The 19,198-nt window shown below is 48.2% G+C and overlaps 1 protein-coding gene across 1 annotated transcript; it reads right to left on the reverse strand.

Moving 5' to 3' along the window:
• Positions 1 to 3,513: 3,513 nt before the first annotated feature.
• On the reverse strand, positions 3,514 to 9,588 carry SOX4 (SRY-box transcription factor 4). Its single transcript, XM_023253622.2, has one exon. The coding sequence runs from the start codon at positions 7,797 to 7,799 to the stop codon at positions 6,360 to 6,362; it is 1,440 nt and encodes a 479-aa protein (XP_023109390.1). The 5' UTR covers positions 7,800 to 9,588; the 3' UTR covers positions 3,514 to 6,359.
• Between the last annotated feature and the right edge of the window lie 9,610 nt (positions 9,589 to 19,198).

Raw genomic sequence — 19,198 nt, forward strand, 5'->3', positions numbered from 1 at the left:
TGTGGATTTATTGGGAGAATATGCTAACATACCATTGGGGCAGGAATCTGAAACTCTGGAAAAACATGGGGGGGGGGTGGCTTCTTAGGGCCCCAGCCCAGAGTCTGATAATCTTTGTAATCTCTGCCATTTAACAAGAATTTCCAGACAATTCTGCTGTAGTGAAGACACTGATTCTGGGGGGATTTATCTTCAAAAATATGTTGCTAGCATTGTACTAGGCCTGTACATGGGTTACCTCTTCTAGAACAACCCGTAAGGTAAGGAACTAGCATTTTATGAGCCCTTACAGTAGGCTAGGCATCTCACCGGGTATTACAATACTGAAGCATGAAGAGGCTAAGAAATGTGATCAGAGGCCCTGAGCTAGAATTCTAAGCCTGGTTTTCCCAAAGTCCACGGACCCTGCTTACCACAGCTGCTATAATCAGGCAGCATAATATGCAAAAGTATTTTGGAAGCTCTTAAGGACCCACTGAAACAATGTAAATGTAAAGTCAACAAGTTGAGACTTAAACGTTTATTATAGGCAACTGAACCAGGGAAGGCAAATTTGGGGATACAGGAAGTATTTAAGGCCTGGTTCCAGTCCTCCAAGAACTCCAGTCTAATGGGAGAGACCAGTTTGGCCACGTTGGAGTTTTGGAGAACTGGAAAGGGGGGCTAAGACCATTTTGTGCAGGGCCTTAAATGGCAGCACGTGAATTTTGCATTCTTATTCTGGATGGAGGGGAGCCTGGTGGATTTGGGGCAGAGTCGGAAACACCAAGCAGATACCTAGAGATGCTTCTTCTGACCGTACCCTGTCCACTCTAGTTTTCGAAAGACAGCCAGAGTAAAGATCTAGAAATGTATATGGAGATTAATTTTTCAGGATGGATAGGAGGGGTAGGGGTGGAGGTTAGCAACTACGGGTTTAAAAAGTAGTTTATAGGCCTCAAAGGAGGAGAAAAAGTGGGTGTAAAACAAAACCAGAAGAAAAATAAAGCAGATCAATCTTTCACCCTGAGAAATTCGCATGGGTAAGATGCACTTACATTTCTAGCAGAATTCTTGGTTTTCTTGGATACAGGGATCTTTCCAATGCTTCCTTGGGATCCTTAAATTGTTTTAAATTTTGATGAAGCTTTCTGACCCCTGGCATTCCCCAAACCATGTTTTCTAATTCATGAGTACACTATAAATACAGGAAATACTCAGTAAATGTTGACATTCACTTCCCAACCCTTTGCTTTCACTTTCTTTAGGATCCTTTAATGTCTCCAGCACCCCCAGGCCAGTCCCTAGAGCAGCTGGAAGAAGCCATTTTAGGCACTCCGCCTACTACTGTATCAGCTTACAGGCTCTGTATTTTTTTCTTGGCATTTGTAGGTACTCAACTAGGAAGTGACAAAAGTTACATCAGCAAGTGTACTAAGTGATTCACATTTCTGATGGAGCACAAGGGCCCGAAGCAGTCTCTTTTTTGATCAAAAAATATTTTTTTAATATTTATTTTTGAGAGACACAGAGTGTGAGTGGGGGAGGGGCAGAGAGGGAGGGAGACACAGAATCTGAAGCAGGCTCCAGGCTCTGAGCTGTCAGCACACAGCCCGATGTGGGGCTCGAACCCACAAAACGCGAGATCGCGACCTGAGCCCAGAAGTCAGAAGCTCAACTGACTGAGCTGCCTAGGCCCCCCGCCCCCCCCCACCCCCCGCAGCACTGTCTTTAAAGAAAAATAGTTTGATAGTCTTAAAAGAAAATCTGAAATTTATTCCTTTCTGTTGATCCAAATTCTCTGAAAGAAAAAGCCATACTAAACTGTTTGGTTTCTCAGGTTTTTTATGCCTTGTACCACCCAACAACCTTACGAATGAAAACTGCTTAAAGTACAAAAATGTTTTACACCTTATTCTATCACCTGCTAAGAAGGACACACACTTAAGCTTTCATTTTTAAAGGAACATTACCAAAATTCTTAAAACATTTAAAGCATATGCCCTCACATGGAAAATACAGGAAAAATATATAGTTCTAGGAGAACCCTACAAAATAAAATGTAAAAAAAGTGCATCATATAGGCTTCATTTATGTCAAGGTTTTGATACTTTGGATCTGAAAAAAACTAAACAATCATCATAACTACAATGAACAAAAATTAAATTTAAGCACTTTATAAAAGGAGCCCCCCCCTCCTCCTGCAAAGGTTTTTGAAGAGACTTAAGATGCCATATGGTCTTAAGGTCTTCTTTAAAAAAAATGAGATCTCACAGTTTCAGTATACAAATGCAATGAAAACAACTCTATTGGAAAAATGCAAAAAAAAAAAAAAAATTGGAAAGTACTATCTATAATCATCTTGAAAAGGTGAAATTATATCGAAACACAACAGTTACACTATTTTGGAGGTAGAGATTGCCTGCTCTTCACTGAACAACAAAATGTGCACGTTTTGGACTCGCCTCCAAAAACCTCTTCTTCTAGGATGAAGGATACTGCTTTACGTACAAGCCATCCTGATGGCTGAAAGGGTTACTTCCAAACATTTCTGCGTATTAACTCCACCTCTCCAGGGCTAGAAAACTAGAAAACACACACAGCACACATTTTTAATCAACCAACGTTTGGAAGTAAGGACAGGTTTTGTTAGTTAATGGCAATAGTTAACTCTCAAAGTAAACAGGAAATAGTGCTACTTAGCAAGATGCAGCTTCCAAGCCAGCACTAATGGGCCTGTTTTCTGCCCCACCCCCCCCACCCCCCCTGCATACAGGTCTCAGTAATACCGCTGTGCCAGACGCATATAAAAAGTATAAATCTCCACTGGGTGAAAGCCTGCTATTCACAGATCCAGAGTGGGGGTTGGGTTTCCCTTCGGCCTTCAGGAAGCCAACTTCTCCAGTTCATCTCTATTGTTGCATTTCACTTACATTAATAACCCACAAAATGGGCATGGCACAAAATGGAGACTTTTTAGCACCACACGAACCTTTCTGCTTCTAGGCAAAAAATGGATACCTTTCCATTTCAAAATCACTGATGCCTTCCTCCTCCACAACAGGGCGATCATTTAACAGGCTCGTGTGTTCTTAATCTGTGGAAAACAATTCTAGCCACTGCTGGATGGTTAGCGAGCTGGGGGTAAGTCACGGATAAAGCAGCTTTAGGAACAGAAGGCTTAGAGAAAGAAAAAAAAAAAAAAAAAAAAAGAGCAGCCGGCCAGTTTTTGTCTGTAAAGGATTCTGTCCACATCGCCCTTCCCCCTCCTTTTAAAATTTCAAGACAAACGGCATTTATTTAAATGTAAAAATCAGAAAATTCCTAGAAAGCGTGCAGAGTTGACACGTATTCAGCGGACGCCGTCATTTCACGGTCAGGGCCTGCCAAATCTGGCCAAGAGGAACTTCTTATTCCTCAGTAAGATCGCATTGAACAGGCAGTCCTGGGAGAACTTACTTGTTTCACAGCTAAGGCAGATGGGGGCCCTCCCAATCACAGAGGCTTTGGGTCTAATAATGACAAAAGTCGAGATTTAGGGTTCAGTTCCAGCTGATTTTATTTCCTTCTCAAAAAAAGTTATTTACAGAAGGTATATATCAACAATCTGACAGGCAGTGAACTTGACATGATTAGCTGGCATGATTTTTTCTTTCTTTTTCCCCCAAAACATTGTTTTTGTGGCCTTGAATTTTAAGACAAATATTCTACACGGCATATTGCACAGGATGGATGGCAAAAAAAAGTTTAAAAACAAAAACCCTTAACGGAACTGCCTCAAAAAGGCAGACGTCCTAGTGCCTGTCATGTTATATTAAACATACATACACACAATCTTTTTGCTTATTATAATACAGACTTAAATGTACAAAGATGTTTTCCACTTTTTTCAATCTTTAAACACAACAGCTATAAACCTGAACACATATGCTATCATCATGCCATAAGACTAAAACAATTATATTTAGCGACAAGTAGAAAGGATTAAATAGTCAAATACAAGAATGAAAAACGCAGTACATAGTGTCGCGAACTCAAATCGGCATTTAGATAGATCCAGTGGTTTAAACGGCACGTTTTTGCTTATAAAAAAAGTGCAAAAAAGATGTGGTTTACAAGTTAAAGCTACAGGATCCCTTTTTGCTGTAAATGCACCAGTTTTAAAGCCTCTGGACAGAACAGTTTTTATTTAAAAAATTTTGTTTTTTCTGAAAAGCGTACAGTGTTTGGCTAATTCTCCCCCCCCCCACCCTTTTTTATAAGACTGGGGTCAAAGGGTGGACACTGGTGGCAGGATAAGGGATACTGTCACTTTAAGAAGCCTGCAGATTGAAGTGTAAACATGGAGAAATTAGGGGCTGATTCTTTAAACTGTGTGAGATATTAACCAGCCGCCCTATTATAAAATCAGGAAATCCAAACAGCGATTTACACCGATTAACACCCCCTTTATATATTTTTTACAAAAATACACTGAGAAAATAATCAAACGTTTTCATCTCTCTTGTCTTTTTTTGTTTTTTAAAAGTGTCAAAAGTCTACATTTAAATATAAAAAATTAAAAGTTAAAACTCTAGCCCTTCAGTGAAGGAGACGTAAAATGGCGTGGGTAACAACAAACTACCAAAAACAAAAAAACAAAAAAAACCAAACCAAAAACCAAAAAATCCAACAAAAACAAAAGAAAAAAAAAAAAGAAAAGGAAGGAAGAAAGGAAGTAAAAAAAAGAAAGCAAACGAAAAGGTTAAAGTAAAAAAGGGACAAAATAAGGAAAGAAAAATGTTTGGCCAGTATAAATACGTCCACATATAAAATGGCATCTGATTACATTTACAAGGAAAAAAAAATACGAGGATGAAGCATCGGTGAGGGAAAAAAACACGTCTTCTCATTTACACCTATAAGGAATAAACACATACACACTGAGAAAAAATTTGGTCCTGAATTGTGGTTTTTTTTCTTTCTTTCTTAAAGTCCAGCACAGATTTGAGTTGCGTTTGAATCCTTTAAAGAGTTAAGAATGAAAAAAAGCTGGTGATAATTTTGTTGTAGGAATCAAACATAGCGCCATCTATCTGCTTTTTATATTATCCTACACTATTTTAAAAACTGCTCAACAGTCTTATACAGAAATCTTTAAAAGATAGACAGGATAACATGCTATATTAACCCCACCAGTGAAATAATCCAACACCATCACGATTCCGATTAAGAGAAGAAAAAAACCTCTTTTTTTTTCCCCCCGCCCGAAACCACTCGCCCCTCCACGGCCCCCCGGTACCACATCAAACAGTCCGCGCTCCTGCACGCCCGCGGGCCGCCCAGTCTCACCTCTCTGATTGCGGGGATGGCGCGGAGCGGGGGCCGCCGGGACGCGCCACCTGCTTGCTCCCCGAGCGTGCACACCCGTCCCAGTTCCTCCGCAGCCCCCCACCCCCGCGTCCCGCCCCGCGCCCCTCGCCGGGCTCCCCACCGGGATCTCCGCATCACCTCCTCCTCCAGCTGCGGGAGGGGGCTAGGAAAAAAAAAAAAAAAAAAAAAAAGGAAGGAAGGAAAGAAGAAAGAAAGGGAAAAAAAGTAAAAAGGGAGGCAAAACCCAGCAAAACGGGAATCCGCCAGCGTGGAGTCTCTCAGTCCCGGCGCGTCTCGAGCCTGCGCGACCCCCCAAAAGATCAGCCTTCGGTCCAATTCCACGCCCGGAGCCTTCTGTCTTCTTCAGGGGGAGGGGGGGTGGCGGGGGTGCTGAGAACTAAATCCCCAGGGGCGCGTTGGGTTTCTTTCTTTTCTTTTCTTTCTTTTTTTTTTTTTTGTTGTTGTTTTTTCCCCCTCCTCTCTCGATCAAGAAATGAGATAAAATAAAGCAAAAACAGCAAGGGGGCGATGAGAAAGGGACGAGATTCCTTCAGTCTCTAGAAAAAACTATCAAGTCGGCTTCTTGCTGGGGGAGCAGCAGACAAGTCCGGAAGCTCGTTGGAAGTGGGGGGGTGTGTGTGGGGGTGTCTCTTCGGGCAAAGGGGAGGAAACTCCAAGTAGCTTTTTTGCCATCAACAACAACATCAAGAACAATAAAAGGTCGCCCCCCCCACCCCGTCTCCCCGCCGCCTCCTCCGCGTCCCCGCGGCCGGGCAGCTGGGGGATGGGAGCGCGGGTCCCCAAAACGCCGCCGCGCTTTCTCCCGCGACCGCGACGCGGCCCAAGCCGGCCCTGCTCGCTTTTTTTTTTTAATCTTTTCCTTTTTTTTTTTTTTTTCAATTTTCCCTTTTCTCTTCCAACTCTTCCTCTGTCCACTTCTCTCGCTCTCTCTCTCTTTGTTTTCCTCTCCCCCCCCCCCCTCCCCAACCCGGCCCTCTGCTCCCGGCCCGCGCGCGCGCGCCCCCCTCTCAGTAGGTGAAGACCAGGTTGGAGATGCTGGACTCCAGCCAGTCTCCCGAGATCATCTCGCTCACCTCGGGCGTGCAGTAGTCCGGGAACTCGAAGTGCGAGCCGGAGCCGGGCTCGAAGTTAAAATCCAGGTCCCGGTCCAGCGCCGACGACGAGCTGAAGCTGCCCAGGGACATGCTCTCAAAGTTTGAGCTGGGGTTCAGGTCGAGCAGGTCGTCTTCGAACTCGTCGTCGGAGGACGAGGAGCCCGACGACGAGGACGACGACGAGTGGGACGAGGCCGACGAGGACGCGTGCGACGGCGCGCTGGACGGGGCGGGCGAGGCGGCGCGCAGGCTGGCGTAGCTGCGGTGGTCGGCGGGCGAGCGGCCGGCGGCCGGCGACGACGCGGCGCTGCTGCGGCCGCTCAGGCTCGGCCCGTCGGGCGAGCAGCCCGCGCCCCCCTCCTCGTACAGGCCGAGGGGGTCGCTGGGGTCGGCGCCCGCGCCCACGCCGCCCGCGGGCGACGAGGACGCGCCCAGGCCTCCGAACAGGTAGACGCGCTTCACCTTCTTGTCGGCCAAGTGCTTGCCCGGGGCCGCCAGGCCCGGCGCGGCGGAGGCGGCCGCGGAGGCCGAGGCGGCCGCGCTGGGAGTCCGCGCCTTGTACAGCGAGTGGTGGTCGGCGGCGGCCGCGGCGGCGCCCAGGGGCAGCAGGGCAGCGGCCCCCGCCTGCTCGGCCGCGAAGGAGGAGGAGGCGCCCGCGGCCGCCGCCTTCCCGCCGCCGCCGCCGCCGCCGCCCGCCAGGATGAGCTTGGCGTGCGGCTTGCTGACCCCGCCGCCCGCGCCGCCCGCCACTTTGGAGCCGCAGCTCTTTTTCTGCGCGGGTTTGGAGTTGGCGCCGCCGCCGCTCGCGCCGCCGCCTCCTCCCCCCGCGTTGCCGCTCCCGCCGCCGCCGCCGCCGCCCCCGTGGCCGCCCCCGCCACCGACCTTGTCTCCCTTCTCCCCCGGCTTGGAGGAGGCGGCGGCCGAGGCGCTGGAGTTGGCGTTGCCGGACTTCACCTTCTTCCTGGGCCGGTACTTGTAGTCGGGGTAGTCAGCCATGTGCTTGAGGCGCAGCCGCTCCGCCTCCCGAATGAAAGGGATCTTGTCGCTGTCTTTGAGCAGCTTCCAGCGTTTGCCCAGCCGCTTGGAGATCTCGGCGTTGTGCATGTCGGGCGACTGCTCCATGATCTTGCGCCGCTCGATCTGCGACCACACCATGAAGGCGTTCATGGGTCGCTTGATGTGCCCGCTCGGCGTCTTGCACCAGCTCGGGTCGTCGGCCTTGCCGCCCGTGGAGGCGGTGGAGCCGGGCGTGGGGGAGGAGGCGATGCCCAGCTCGAGGCCGGCGCCCGAGTCCGAGCTCTCGCCCGCCAGCAGCGCTTCCGTGTTCTCGGCGTTGTTGGTTTGCTGCACCATGGCCCCGGCTCGGCGGGCGCCCACGCGCGCTCACACCCTCGCGGCGGCCGCGGCGCGATCGCCGGGCCCTCCCGGCTCCCCGGGCCAAGCACACGCCGAGCGGGAGAACGCGCGCGGCGGCCGTGCGGGCCCCTCCACTCCTCGCCGGGGCGGCGTTGGGCGAAGAGAGAAAAGTCTCCCAAAGATGCGGGGAAGGAGTAGTCTGCCTCTTGCAGAGGAGTTATAGTTCCCAGGCTGGAGAGTCTCTCCCTCCCTCTCCTTCTGGCTCTCGCTTTCTCTCTCTCTCTCACCGCGCCGCAGTTTGCTCTGTCTCTCGGCTCTGAGTCTGGAGACCGTGCTAAAGTGGAGAGGAGTTTCTTGAATGCTGGTTGCTGAAGCTTCCAGTGCAAGTTTCTCGCCGCCTCCCAGGCAAGTCTTTTTTTTTTTTTTTTTTTTTTTTCTTCCCCTGAAGCAGTTGGTTCCAGTTCACGAGCGCTCTCTCAGGAGCTCAGGAAAGCGACATAGTCTCTATCACTTAGTCCCTTTCCTACAATGCAAAGCAAAAAAGACTCTGGCTCCAGGACTCTCTGTGGGCGGAATCGGCACTAAGGAGTTTGTGCAATTATTTTGTTGCAAGGTAGGAAGCCAAAAAGCCTTCGTGCAACAGACTGGCATGAATAAATGTATGTTTCCCCCTCCCTTCTGCAAGAAGGGAGCTGGTAATGGCAGAGTTCCTCTAATGCAGACTCTTAAAGAGCGTGCAAGAACTAGAGACCCGGGAGCGAAACAGGCCTCTTCCCCTCACACAGTTTCTCTTGCTGCAGCTTAGAGCAGACCCCAATTCCGCCTCGCGCCTCTTTATCCTTTCACAGTCTTGGCCACGGCCAATCAGCCGCTGTAACCAACGCTTCCTCGTGCCAAGCCCCTCCCCCGGGCTTCCCATTGGCTTGGAACCCGATGCAATAATAATCTCCGCGTGCAATGAGAAGCTCCAAATCTGACCTCATTCCAATTTACAGAGCAAACTTTTTAAAAGGGCTAGAAGTACAGCTGAGATTTCTGCTGCCTTTTTTTCCTTTTGCTCTGTGTGTGTGTGTGTGCGCGCGCGCGTGTGTGTGTGTGTGGTGTGTAAAGAGGATGTTAATGCATGAAATTATTAAGGGGAGAGACGGAAATGTATTCTAACCATTATGTTAGATAACAAGGGGCTTGGAAGTGTGTGTGGGGGGGGGGGGGAGTAAGGGTGAAATACTGTAAATGGAAGCTTTCTGCTTAAAAGCCAAGTGATTATTTTTATTAGTTCTTTTCAGTACTGGAATAAAGAATCAGCCTCTCGTGCAAAATCTGTTCCTCGGATCCTTCATAAAGCCAAAGATGTAAAAGGGGGAAGGAAAGCCACAACAATAAATCAATGGATATTGAAAACCATTAAGAAAGTGGTACCTAGACACCTGTCATCACAATTATTTTAACAACTCTAGGTACAGCACAGATGTTGATGTATTGTGTAAATCCCTTCAGAGCAATTTTTGTTCTGTTTGTGGAAGGCAGAGGAGAGGAATTTTTGCAACAACTGCTTGCTCTCATAACCAAACAGGGGTTAACTATGGTTATTTAACGATTTAAACCCCCCTGTAAATCCTAGGTAGCCCAAACAGAGGAGCTCTCCACTGGTACACATTAGGCAGTGTTCCATACTTAATGGCAGAATTTCCATAGAGTTTTGTATAGGATGATAATGTTGAGTAAAGGATTGGAATCGATTTACTTTCTCAATATTTGTTTCCCACATTTTCAAAATTCAAGGTTGCTTCACTCTCCTCCCTTCTCCCCCCCCCCACCCCGCCCCAACCCTTTAAGAAGGGTTCTTTCTTATATATATTTTTCCTCTTAGATATTCTTCCTACGTTGCTTCTATGCTACTTGAATCAAATGGAGCTAAAAGGCCAAGGCAAAGGGAAAGAAGGAGGTGGTAACTGGTGGCAGAAGACAGTGGAGCCTCTGGATTTATGTTAGACCTAGATGCTAGTCCTTCTTACTTGGTTTTGTACTCTGGGCATATGATTAAGTCTCAGTCTTCCTCATCTGTGATATGGGAACACTAGGAGCTACTTCATATAGGGTTGTTGTGAGGTTTCAATGAGTTTGATGCATTGTAAACCCCCAGTGAATGTTATTATCCTTCTCTTGGTAATTCAATGCCAGAGATACTCCTTCTAATAGAGGCAGCATTTTGTTGTTCAAGAGACTAAAATTGTGGATGCTCACTGATTTTTTTAAAGTAGTCTCCACACCCACGGTGAGGCTTGAACTCAGATCACGGACTGAGCCAGCCAGGCACACTGAGGATGGTCACTGACTTGAAAAGCAATCAGAGTATGGATGTGACCCATACAAGGACAATAGTGGCAATCCTGTTGTCTTAATCATTTTAAAAGAAAGTGAAGACTATTGTGGAGAGTGTGGCAGACGAAAGGTACAAGGGTGATCAGAATATATGTTTATTTGGCCACAAAAATGATCTCTACCACAAAGTGTGAAACTTAGGGTTCAAGTAAAAATTGGTCTTTCCTTAAACTGTTTTTCTACAGGCCAGGGATAGGTGGTTAGGTAGGGCCAACCCAGCGTAATTAAGTGAGCTTTTGATTCAGATCAGACTAGTGGGAGGCAGCAGATTTCTATTTATCTTGTCAAACTTTTAAAGTATGTAGCTGGCGAGAGGCCCGGGTTGTCAGATTTAGAATTTTACTGTAAATAACACCCTTTGGAGACATCTGACTGGATCTTCAAGGATCAACCCAAGCAAGAATGTTTTATGAGTAAAAGCAACTCATTCTTGGCCACTACCTACCCAAGTTATATTTTTTTTCTTTTAGAAGGGGGAACAAATCTTAAACAAAAAAACCTTTTTTTTTTTTTTTGCATATAACAAAGTTGGGTGTTTAATCAGGCGTTTTCTTTTCTTTGGTATGCACACTCAAAAACCCCAGCAATCCTAAATGTTATACTCTGACATAAAAATCACCTAAGAGTATACATACAGTTGTATACATGTATGTACACAAATATAAACAGGTATATGTATTTTATACATGTAATTTATGTATCAAATTAGTATCTTCACTAGAATAAAAAAAGAGAATAAATACATTTATTTTGGGATTTATACCAACTAATGATTTGAGAGCATAGCTAGTTTGTGATCATTCAGTTAAGACGACTGGCAATATAATTGATTACATTTCTGAAACCATTTCTGCTCCCACCACTGAAAAGTATGGGGGAAAGTGGGACTTAATCAATATGGGCCTAGTAATTCTGTTTATGCTGAAAACACATGGGTTTTTAATTTTTAAACATTTTAAAATTAAAACAATTTAAGATTTTTATGTTTAAGCAATCTTTACGCCCAGCGTGGGTCTCAAACTTACAACCCGAGGTCAAGAGTTGTGGGCTCCATGGACTCAGCCAGCCAGGTGCATTACTTACACACAGGTTTTTAAAAGTATATACTAAAAAGATAGCCACCGGCCTATTTGTATTGTGAGATGTATTTTCTTTATTTTAACAAATCCAGTAGCTTTTAAGACACGCCACTGTTACATGCAACTAAGGAAGAAAAATTGCCAATGAAGCTGTGACATCCCCTCAGTGGTAAGATATCTTAGAGATGTTGAAAACAAAAAGAACACGTTCTTAGAACTGAAGAACTAAGGTATTCGTAATTTCCATTGGCTTTATAACATGATTATAGTATATATGAATGCTGAGACCTCTAAAGTAGGTTTGTTCTTCTATGTCACTATTTCTTTTCAAATGGAAGAAAACATTTGACAAATGGCTTTTATTAAAGTCCTCTTTCTCACCACGTGCATGCTGGAATGTATCGGGCCTCTCAATACCAAGTAACCAGAAGAGACCTCTGTGTTCTCATTACCTAACTTCATATGCTTTGTAACCAGTTCGACATTACTGATGTTTTTTCCCCAAATACCAAATATTTGGTGGCCCCTTGTAAATCAGTACTCAGTGATCCCTCTGCTGGCTTTGCAGCACATGAAGGAATTCTTAATGCTACTCTTTAAGCCATATTAACAGTAAACCAAGACAATTTTGCGAAAAGCAAAACCAAACAAAAACCCCACCCTATTTTAGAATAATAAACGAATTGTCTTTGTTAGCACTGATGTTAGACGATTCAAATTTTGAATGAAGGTAAATTATCTTTTCCATTAAATAATGGAATTCTATTTGAGATGTAATATCTGCTAATTCATTTCTTCTGCTCTCACATACCTGTACAACATAGAATCTCACATCCGTAAAATGGGATGGGGTGTAGATGGAAATAAGATTCCATCTCACTGCTCATTATATGCTTATGGCATGGTGCGGGGGCGGTGGGGGACAGGGCGGGGGGGGGGGGGACTGAAGGGAAATTACTTTAACAAATCTCCTGGATTTGCACTGATTTGCAAGATTTTTGCCTTGCGTTGGTTATAGAAACCGTGACTGTGGGAGCTGGTCTGACAAGTGTTCAGTTCAAATGAAGTCAAGGGGGTGGGGAACCCCCGTGTTTGTTACTTTAGCGGGCCGGGAGCAGCCCTGGGAAATCTGATGTCATTGGACTTTGCCAACTGAAAGGCCCAGCGTTTTCTGTTGCACACTCGAGGGAAAAGAACCCTCCAACGGAGGCTGATTTACTTCTCAATCAAGTAGACAAATTACAACTTCCACTTCATGAAGTTGTATGACAACCGGACTTCCCTTTCAGGGTTTGTATTGAAAACATAACATGGAAGTAACTCATATTTACAAAAGAGCAAAATAGGGAGTCTGGGGCAAAATGAAATCCATGATTTATTTTACTCCCAGAATAAGCTAAGAGGGAAGACTCTCTAATAATTTTTTTTTACCACTTTCTCACCCCTCCTCACCAGCGAGTAGCACCTGGTGGGATTAAGTAAGCACTCGATGGCCATACCAAGTCACTTTTCCTTTCCTTCCCTTTCCGTCGTCTCACGAGGACAAGCAGAAAACGAGCGTTTGCCTGGGCCGCTGGAGTATGAATTCTGAAGCATGAATTCGAGCTGCTGCTGCTGCTTTCGGCGAGGCCCAGGCCGGGCACACCCACCGGAGTCTGGGAGTGCTCGGCGGCCAGCGGGCTCCCAACCCGGGGAGGAGCGGCCGCCAGGTGGCAGCGCTGAGCCTCCCTGCGCCCGCGAGCAGACGTGGGAAAACGTGGGGATGGTCAGACTTCTTTCTTCGTCCCCTCCTCCTCCTCCTCCTCCTCCTCCTCCTCCCCCTCCCGCACCCCTATCATCCTCCATCCACTACTCTGCCTGCCTTAGGTAGCAGTTTAAACGATCAGCCGTTACTAGGGTGTGTCGGCGAATTCAGATGATTTTCCCCCCATAAGTCAAGACTTAAGGCCGCCCACCACCTCCTCGCGTCCACTTGTCAGATGCTCGCGGAGACCGGGGAAGCCGGGGCTGGCCTCGCGTTTGGACACGGTAACTGAACCCGGGACATGATCCGTGACCCCGCATCATCCTGCTGCCGCGGGCACGGGTCCGAACGCAGCGTCCCCGCCGGCCGCTCTCCGTTTTGGACAGCGGCTTCGGACGAACGGCGCGCAGTACTCAAGGGCGCGCAGAGGCCACCCCGCCTCCTTAAAACATGGTTTCCCGCGGGCCGGGACGCCGCGCTCGGCGGCGCGCAGCTCGGCGAGGCCGGGGCGACCGGTCGTGGTGCCCAGCCTCCTTCCGCCGCCGCGGCCGCGCCTCGCCTTTCGGTTAGTTACAGGGAACAAACAGACTGGAATGGACTCAGGCGGTGCTTTTGGAGGACAGTCTCTCCTACTGTAAACATGTTTCAGGCGGCCCTGTCAGCAGCGTTTTAACGCCCGTCTTCCGTGGAGGCTCTACGACCGGGGAAGGAGCCGAAGACGCGCGCGCGCGCGCACGCGGCCCGAGGGAAGACGCCCCCCTCCTCGCGCGCGCGCTCCCGGCCCTCCTTTGAAGTTGTGACCGGCCGGGGCTGCGGGGAGGGGGGTTCCCCCGCGCGCCGCCCCCCGCCCCCGAGCCGGCCAGGCCCTCGGCGGTGCCGCCCAGTTCCGTCGCTGACCGGAACCGACAGCCACCCCCCGCCCCCCTCGCGGCCCACGACCTCCGCTCTGCACGCCGACGTGCTCTGTGCGCGCGCTGCGTCGGGAGCCCACGTTCGGGCCGGCGGGCGACGCGCGGACCCCCCGCCCGGGTCCCTGCGGGCTGGGCCCCGTGGAGCTCGCAGCCGCCGGGTCTTTCGGGGCGCCCGAGTGGGGCGCGTGCGCGCGCGGCGGGCTAGGCGAGGAAAGCGCCGGACGGCGAAGGGCGTGTGTGTGTTGGGGGGAGGGGGAACAGTTGGTTGCACCCCAATCCTCGAGCGTTTTCCCGAGCCCCCGGGCCTTCGCAGGGGCAGGAGTGCCTCAGTGCCCTCCTTCGCCCCTCGCGGGTGCGGGAAAGGCGGGAGCGGGGTGGGGAGTCCCCGGCGCGGCAGAGGCGCCCTCGCCCGGGGGCACCCGAAACCCCCAGGGATTCAGTTCCCGGTTTCAGGTCAGGGAGGAGGGAGCTTCTGGCGGGCGGGTAGCTGGTGGAGGCTGCGCCCCAGGCGCGGTGACCGGGAAGCAGCAGGGGCTCGGCTCGCTTTGTCCCCCTCGGATTCGCAGGGTACCCGCGGTAGCCCGGCCTGAGAGTAAGCGTCGTGGGGGGCGGAGGGGCTACCTCCTCGCTCCCGGGTACCCCGAAACTATCCCAGGAACCCTAGCGTGCGGTGTGGACGGGAGCGCACCCACGGGATCCCCACCCCCAACAGCCCAGTAGAAGCAATTACAGCAGGAGCCCGGTGGGGAAAGCGGCCGATTTCACTCTTGGAAAAACGCTTAAAGCAGAGAGCAACCCTCGGCCAACGTTAGCAAACCAGCTGACCTGCGATTGGAGGTTGTGCGAGGGCGGGCTAGGGCGCGTCTGCCAGAGAGGGAGAGCCGCTGGGGAGTGGGCAGAGACGAGCGAGCAAATGTCAGATAAGAAGAGAGGAGGGGGAGGAAGAAAGGCGCTTGATTGCAAAGCGGGGAGGTGGGAAGGCTCGGAGACAGCACGGGCGGCCAAGTGACGCGGGTCGGAGGAGGGGTGGGGGCGCGTGGCGGGCAGTGGGAGCGGGACGCACGGGCTCCGCCAGGCACCGATCTCCTTGTTCCCGGCCCTCCCCTCCCGGGGTCCCGCTCCCGCCCGACAGCACGTGTGCCGCAGACCGCGGCGGTGGGGGAGCTCGTGGGACGGGGGGGGGGGGGGGGTCGGGGGGGGCCGGGACCAAAGCACTCAGTGCCCGGTCCCGAGCCGTACGCGCCGCACACCTGGCACCCGGGAGTCGCCATCTGCTCCGAGCTCACCGCCTCTCGGGCCAGGGGTGTGGGCTTGGAGAGAGATAAGGATACTGCCTGGTGACGGGAGGGCTCCGCGTCAACCGCCGCGATGAACTCAGTCAATCAACGTTTATGGTGCCCCTACTGTGTGCCGAGCGCAGCCCGGGTCCCTTCCAGCTGCTGGGCTCGGGAGCTGCACCATCTGTTCTGTTATACCCGCGAGCTGGTATTGTTGTATAATAAGTTTACAATTCGAACAACAGTCTAGAAGTAAATTCACCGTGCCAAGGAGGGAGGTTGAGACGGTTTGGGGGTCTTGGAGAAGGGGAGAGTCTGGCAAAGCAAGGTTTGACAGTTTTGTGATTTTTGCACTGCTTCCTGAAACAAGAGACTACCCCCCCCCCCACTATGTTTTCTGTCCTAGTCTCAAAACAGAAATAAAAATTACCAATACCTATTGAAAAACATAATTTAGTGACACTTAATCTGGCTAGCAGGGTTTGAAAATAACTGAAGGCTCGTCGTTAAACAGTCAAGCTGAACTCGTACGTTTCACAAATATGGGCCCCCAACACTGCCTCGTCTTAAGTATTTTGTAATGTAACTTTACTATTCTGAAAGAAAACTCATGGATAATAAAACCTACTTGCTCCTGATATTTTTATAAAAATCAACATAATGGTCGGACTACAATATAACAAGGTACATAGTTCATAAGACAATATACATTTCAAATGTTCATTTTCTGGCTATATTTCACTAGCACACTCAAAATATCTAAAATGTATAAAATTCTCCCTAGGGAGTACTACTACTCACTTGTGAATTATGGACTGTGGACATCAGGCAAGTATTAAGTAATGGGAATGCTATTGATTTCCTAAATTCTTAAGTTTATCCTGGATGTTGGTACATTCGTATAATAAATCAACCTGATACTGTTGCCTTTATGTGGGCCTTCCCCGACCGACTCTGGATTTGGTCATGTGACCTGCTTGGGCCAATGGGACACTGGCAAGCATGACCCACGCAAGGCCTTGATAAGGGCCTCCATATTGGGATTTGTGCACTTGAGACTAAGGGAGCTTTGTGTTGGGAAGAATCTAGTCCAACTTAACTGGAGGTTGAAAGGCCCTATGGGGAGAACAGAAACGCCTTGCCAGTGCTGGTGTTCCAGACATGTGACCGAGGCTATCTTGGACTTCAGTGGGGTTGTCAGATGACTGCAGACACATGAGTGATCCCAGATGAATCCCACAGAAGAATCACTCAGATTGACAAACCCACAGACTTAGGAGGATAATAAATCGTTGTTTTAAACCACTATGTTTTGGGTGGTTTGTTATGCAGTAATAGAGGACAAAGTAGAACTAACACAACACCACGTGATAGATGCCAAAATACAAATCCACCCAAGAAGGCTATCTGTTTGCTTTTTTTTTTTTGAAAGACATGATGTTTATTATTTTTTAATGGAGGTATAATTGACATATAACATTAGTTTCAGGTGTACAGCATAATGATTTGATATTTGTATATGTTGCAAAATGATCACTACAGTGTCTTGTTGACATCTGTCGCCACACCTATTTTTACCTTGTGATGAAAACTTCTAGGATTTACTCTTTTTAATGTCCAGTATGCAATACAGTATTATTAACTATAGTCACTATGCTGTACGTTAGATCTCCATGACTTATTTATAAATCGAAGTTCGTACCTTTTGACCCCCTTCACGCAACCCTCCCCGCCCCAAATCTGTTCTGTGTATCTTTGTATCTACGAACTTGTTGTTGTTGTTTTTTAAAGTTTACTTATTTATTTAGAGACAGAGAGCAAGCAGGAGAGGGGCAGAGAGAGACGGGGAGAGAGAGAGAGAGAGAGAGAGAGAGAGAGAGAGAGAGAGAGAGAGAGAGAGAGTGAGTCCCAAGCAGGCCCTGGGCTGTCAGTACAGAGCCCTACTCATGCCTCGAACTCACGAACCATGAGATAGATCATGATGTGAGCTGAAACCAAGAATCAGACACTTAACCGAGCCACCCGGGTGCCCCTCTTATACCCGTTTTAAAGTTTATTTTTTTTAGTAATCTCGACACCCAACATGGGGCTTGAACTCACAAATCCTGAGATCAAGAGTTGCATGCTCTTGCGACTGAGCCCACCAGGCGCCCCTATGGTTATCTTTTTTTAATGACTTCAGGTCTCCATTATGAATTTAATCCATATACTCATCAACGCCTCCTGTGGATATAGGGGTTAGTTAGACTTCGCTAACTCTAGACATCTTATCTACTCTAGTTGCAAATGGTGTTTCTTTGCCTTTTTCCAGATATTCCTGAAATTCTCTCTCCCCTCAGGAGGCTTGCTGCTCACCAGCACTGTCATTTTTCATCTGTGTCATTCCTGCTGTCTGTGGCCTTTCCTGCCTATCTCTTCCCTTTACACTTCTTTCTTTTTTCTTCTTCCTGGTCTCATTTGTCTTCATTGCCGGCTATCGCCTCAACATTTATTTCCTTTTGGTCAGTAAACCAAGCAACCACATTAAGCCTTCACTAATTTGCTTCTTTAGCTTCGCTTGGCTTTTTTGCTATTTCTTCCGCTTACACATTTCTTTCAGTCAGTTGTCGGGGGTGAGCTAAGCATCCAATCTGCAGACCCTGGAAGAGTAGGGTGTTCACACGCAGGGTGTAATTCTAATGCCATGGGATAGTGTTTCTCCAGAGAAACGGAACCAACGGAAGATCTATATCTACACCTGCATCTATACATCGGTATATCTAGATCTATTATGGAGGCTGACGAGTTCCAAGATTTGCAGTCAGTTGGCTGGACACCCGGGACAGCTGATAGTGTGGCTCCAGTTTAAAAGCCAAGAGGCTCAAGACCAAGGAAAAGCTGATGTTTTAGTCAGAATCCTAAGGCAAGGGAAAAACCAGTGTCCTAGCTCGTGGGCAGTCGGGCAGGAGAAATTCTCGCTTACTTGGGGGAGACTCAGCCTTTTTGTTCTATTCAGGCTTTCAACTGATTGGATGAGGCCCATCCACATGACAGAAGGTGATCTACTTTATTCATTTTATCATTTTCAATATTAACCTCATCCCAAACACCCCCACAGAAATACCCAGAATTGTTTGACCAATTATCTGGGCACCTTGGGGCCCGGTCAGGTTGACATATAGAATTAACCATCACAGACACTTACCAAGTTCTGCCCAAGAGAGATGACTTTACCCAAGGATGACCTTTATGTATAGATTGAATACGTAGCCACCCAAAAAAGTATTTTGATGGAAAATGGAGATTTTCAATCTGGCCTTCTGATATCTTACCCTTCCAACCAATACATGATAGTAACACTTTCATAAGTAGGATTTATCCCTTTATTACTCGGGGTGCATGGGTGGCTCAGTCAGTTGAGCGTCTGACCTCGGCTCAGGTCATGATCTCGTGGTTTGTGGGTTCGAGCCCTGCGTCAGGCTCTGTGCTGACAGCTCAGAGCCTGGAGCCTGCTTCGGATTCTGTGTCTCCTTCTCTCTCTCTGCCCCTTCCCCACTTACGCTCTGCCTCTCTCTGTCTCTCAAAAATAAATAAATGTAAAAAAAAATAAAAAAAAGAATGTAGATTACTGAAGAAGAATTGTATTGAGGCACTATTAAGCAACACTAGCTTATAGAGCAGTTCTTTATAATAGCTTTTCTAGTAGGTTCAGGTAGGGTTTGACGTGGGTGGGAGAGGTTGGGGAGAAGGGAAGATCACTTTGAGAAGGGGAGGTTTGAAAGTAGTGGTCTTAGCTAAAGGGTATGGTATGATAGATGAGAAAAGGAAGATTTAAGGTTAAAATTTGCTGCCCTCTTTAAATACATAGCTTTAATTTCTTAAGACTGGAAAGTCCCTTATGTTAATATGCTAGACTGCATCACTAAAATTACTTTAAGGTATGATAGAGCATAGCTCAAAATAGATATATTTTCCTTTTCATGTATATGCCTCAAGGGTAAAATGAAAAAAAAATATTCCTAAG

The sequence above is a fragment of the Felis catus genome, chromosome B2 (genome assembly GCF_018350175.1).
Source record: "Felis catus isolate Fca126 chromosome B2, F.catus_Fca126_mat1.0, whole genome shotgun sequence".
NCBI lineage: Eukaryota > Metazoa > Chordata > Mammalia > Carnivora > Felidae > Felis > Felis catus.

Bases quoted from the DNA above. Each gene is read 5' to 3' on its own strand.
- SOX4 (XM_023253622.2), bottom strand. From the start codon at position 7,799: ATGGTGCAGCAAACCAACAACGCCGAGAACACGGAAGCGCTGCTGGCG.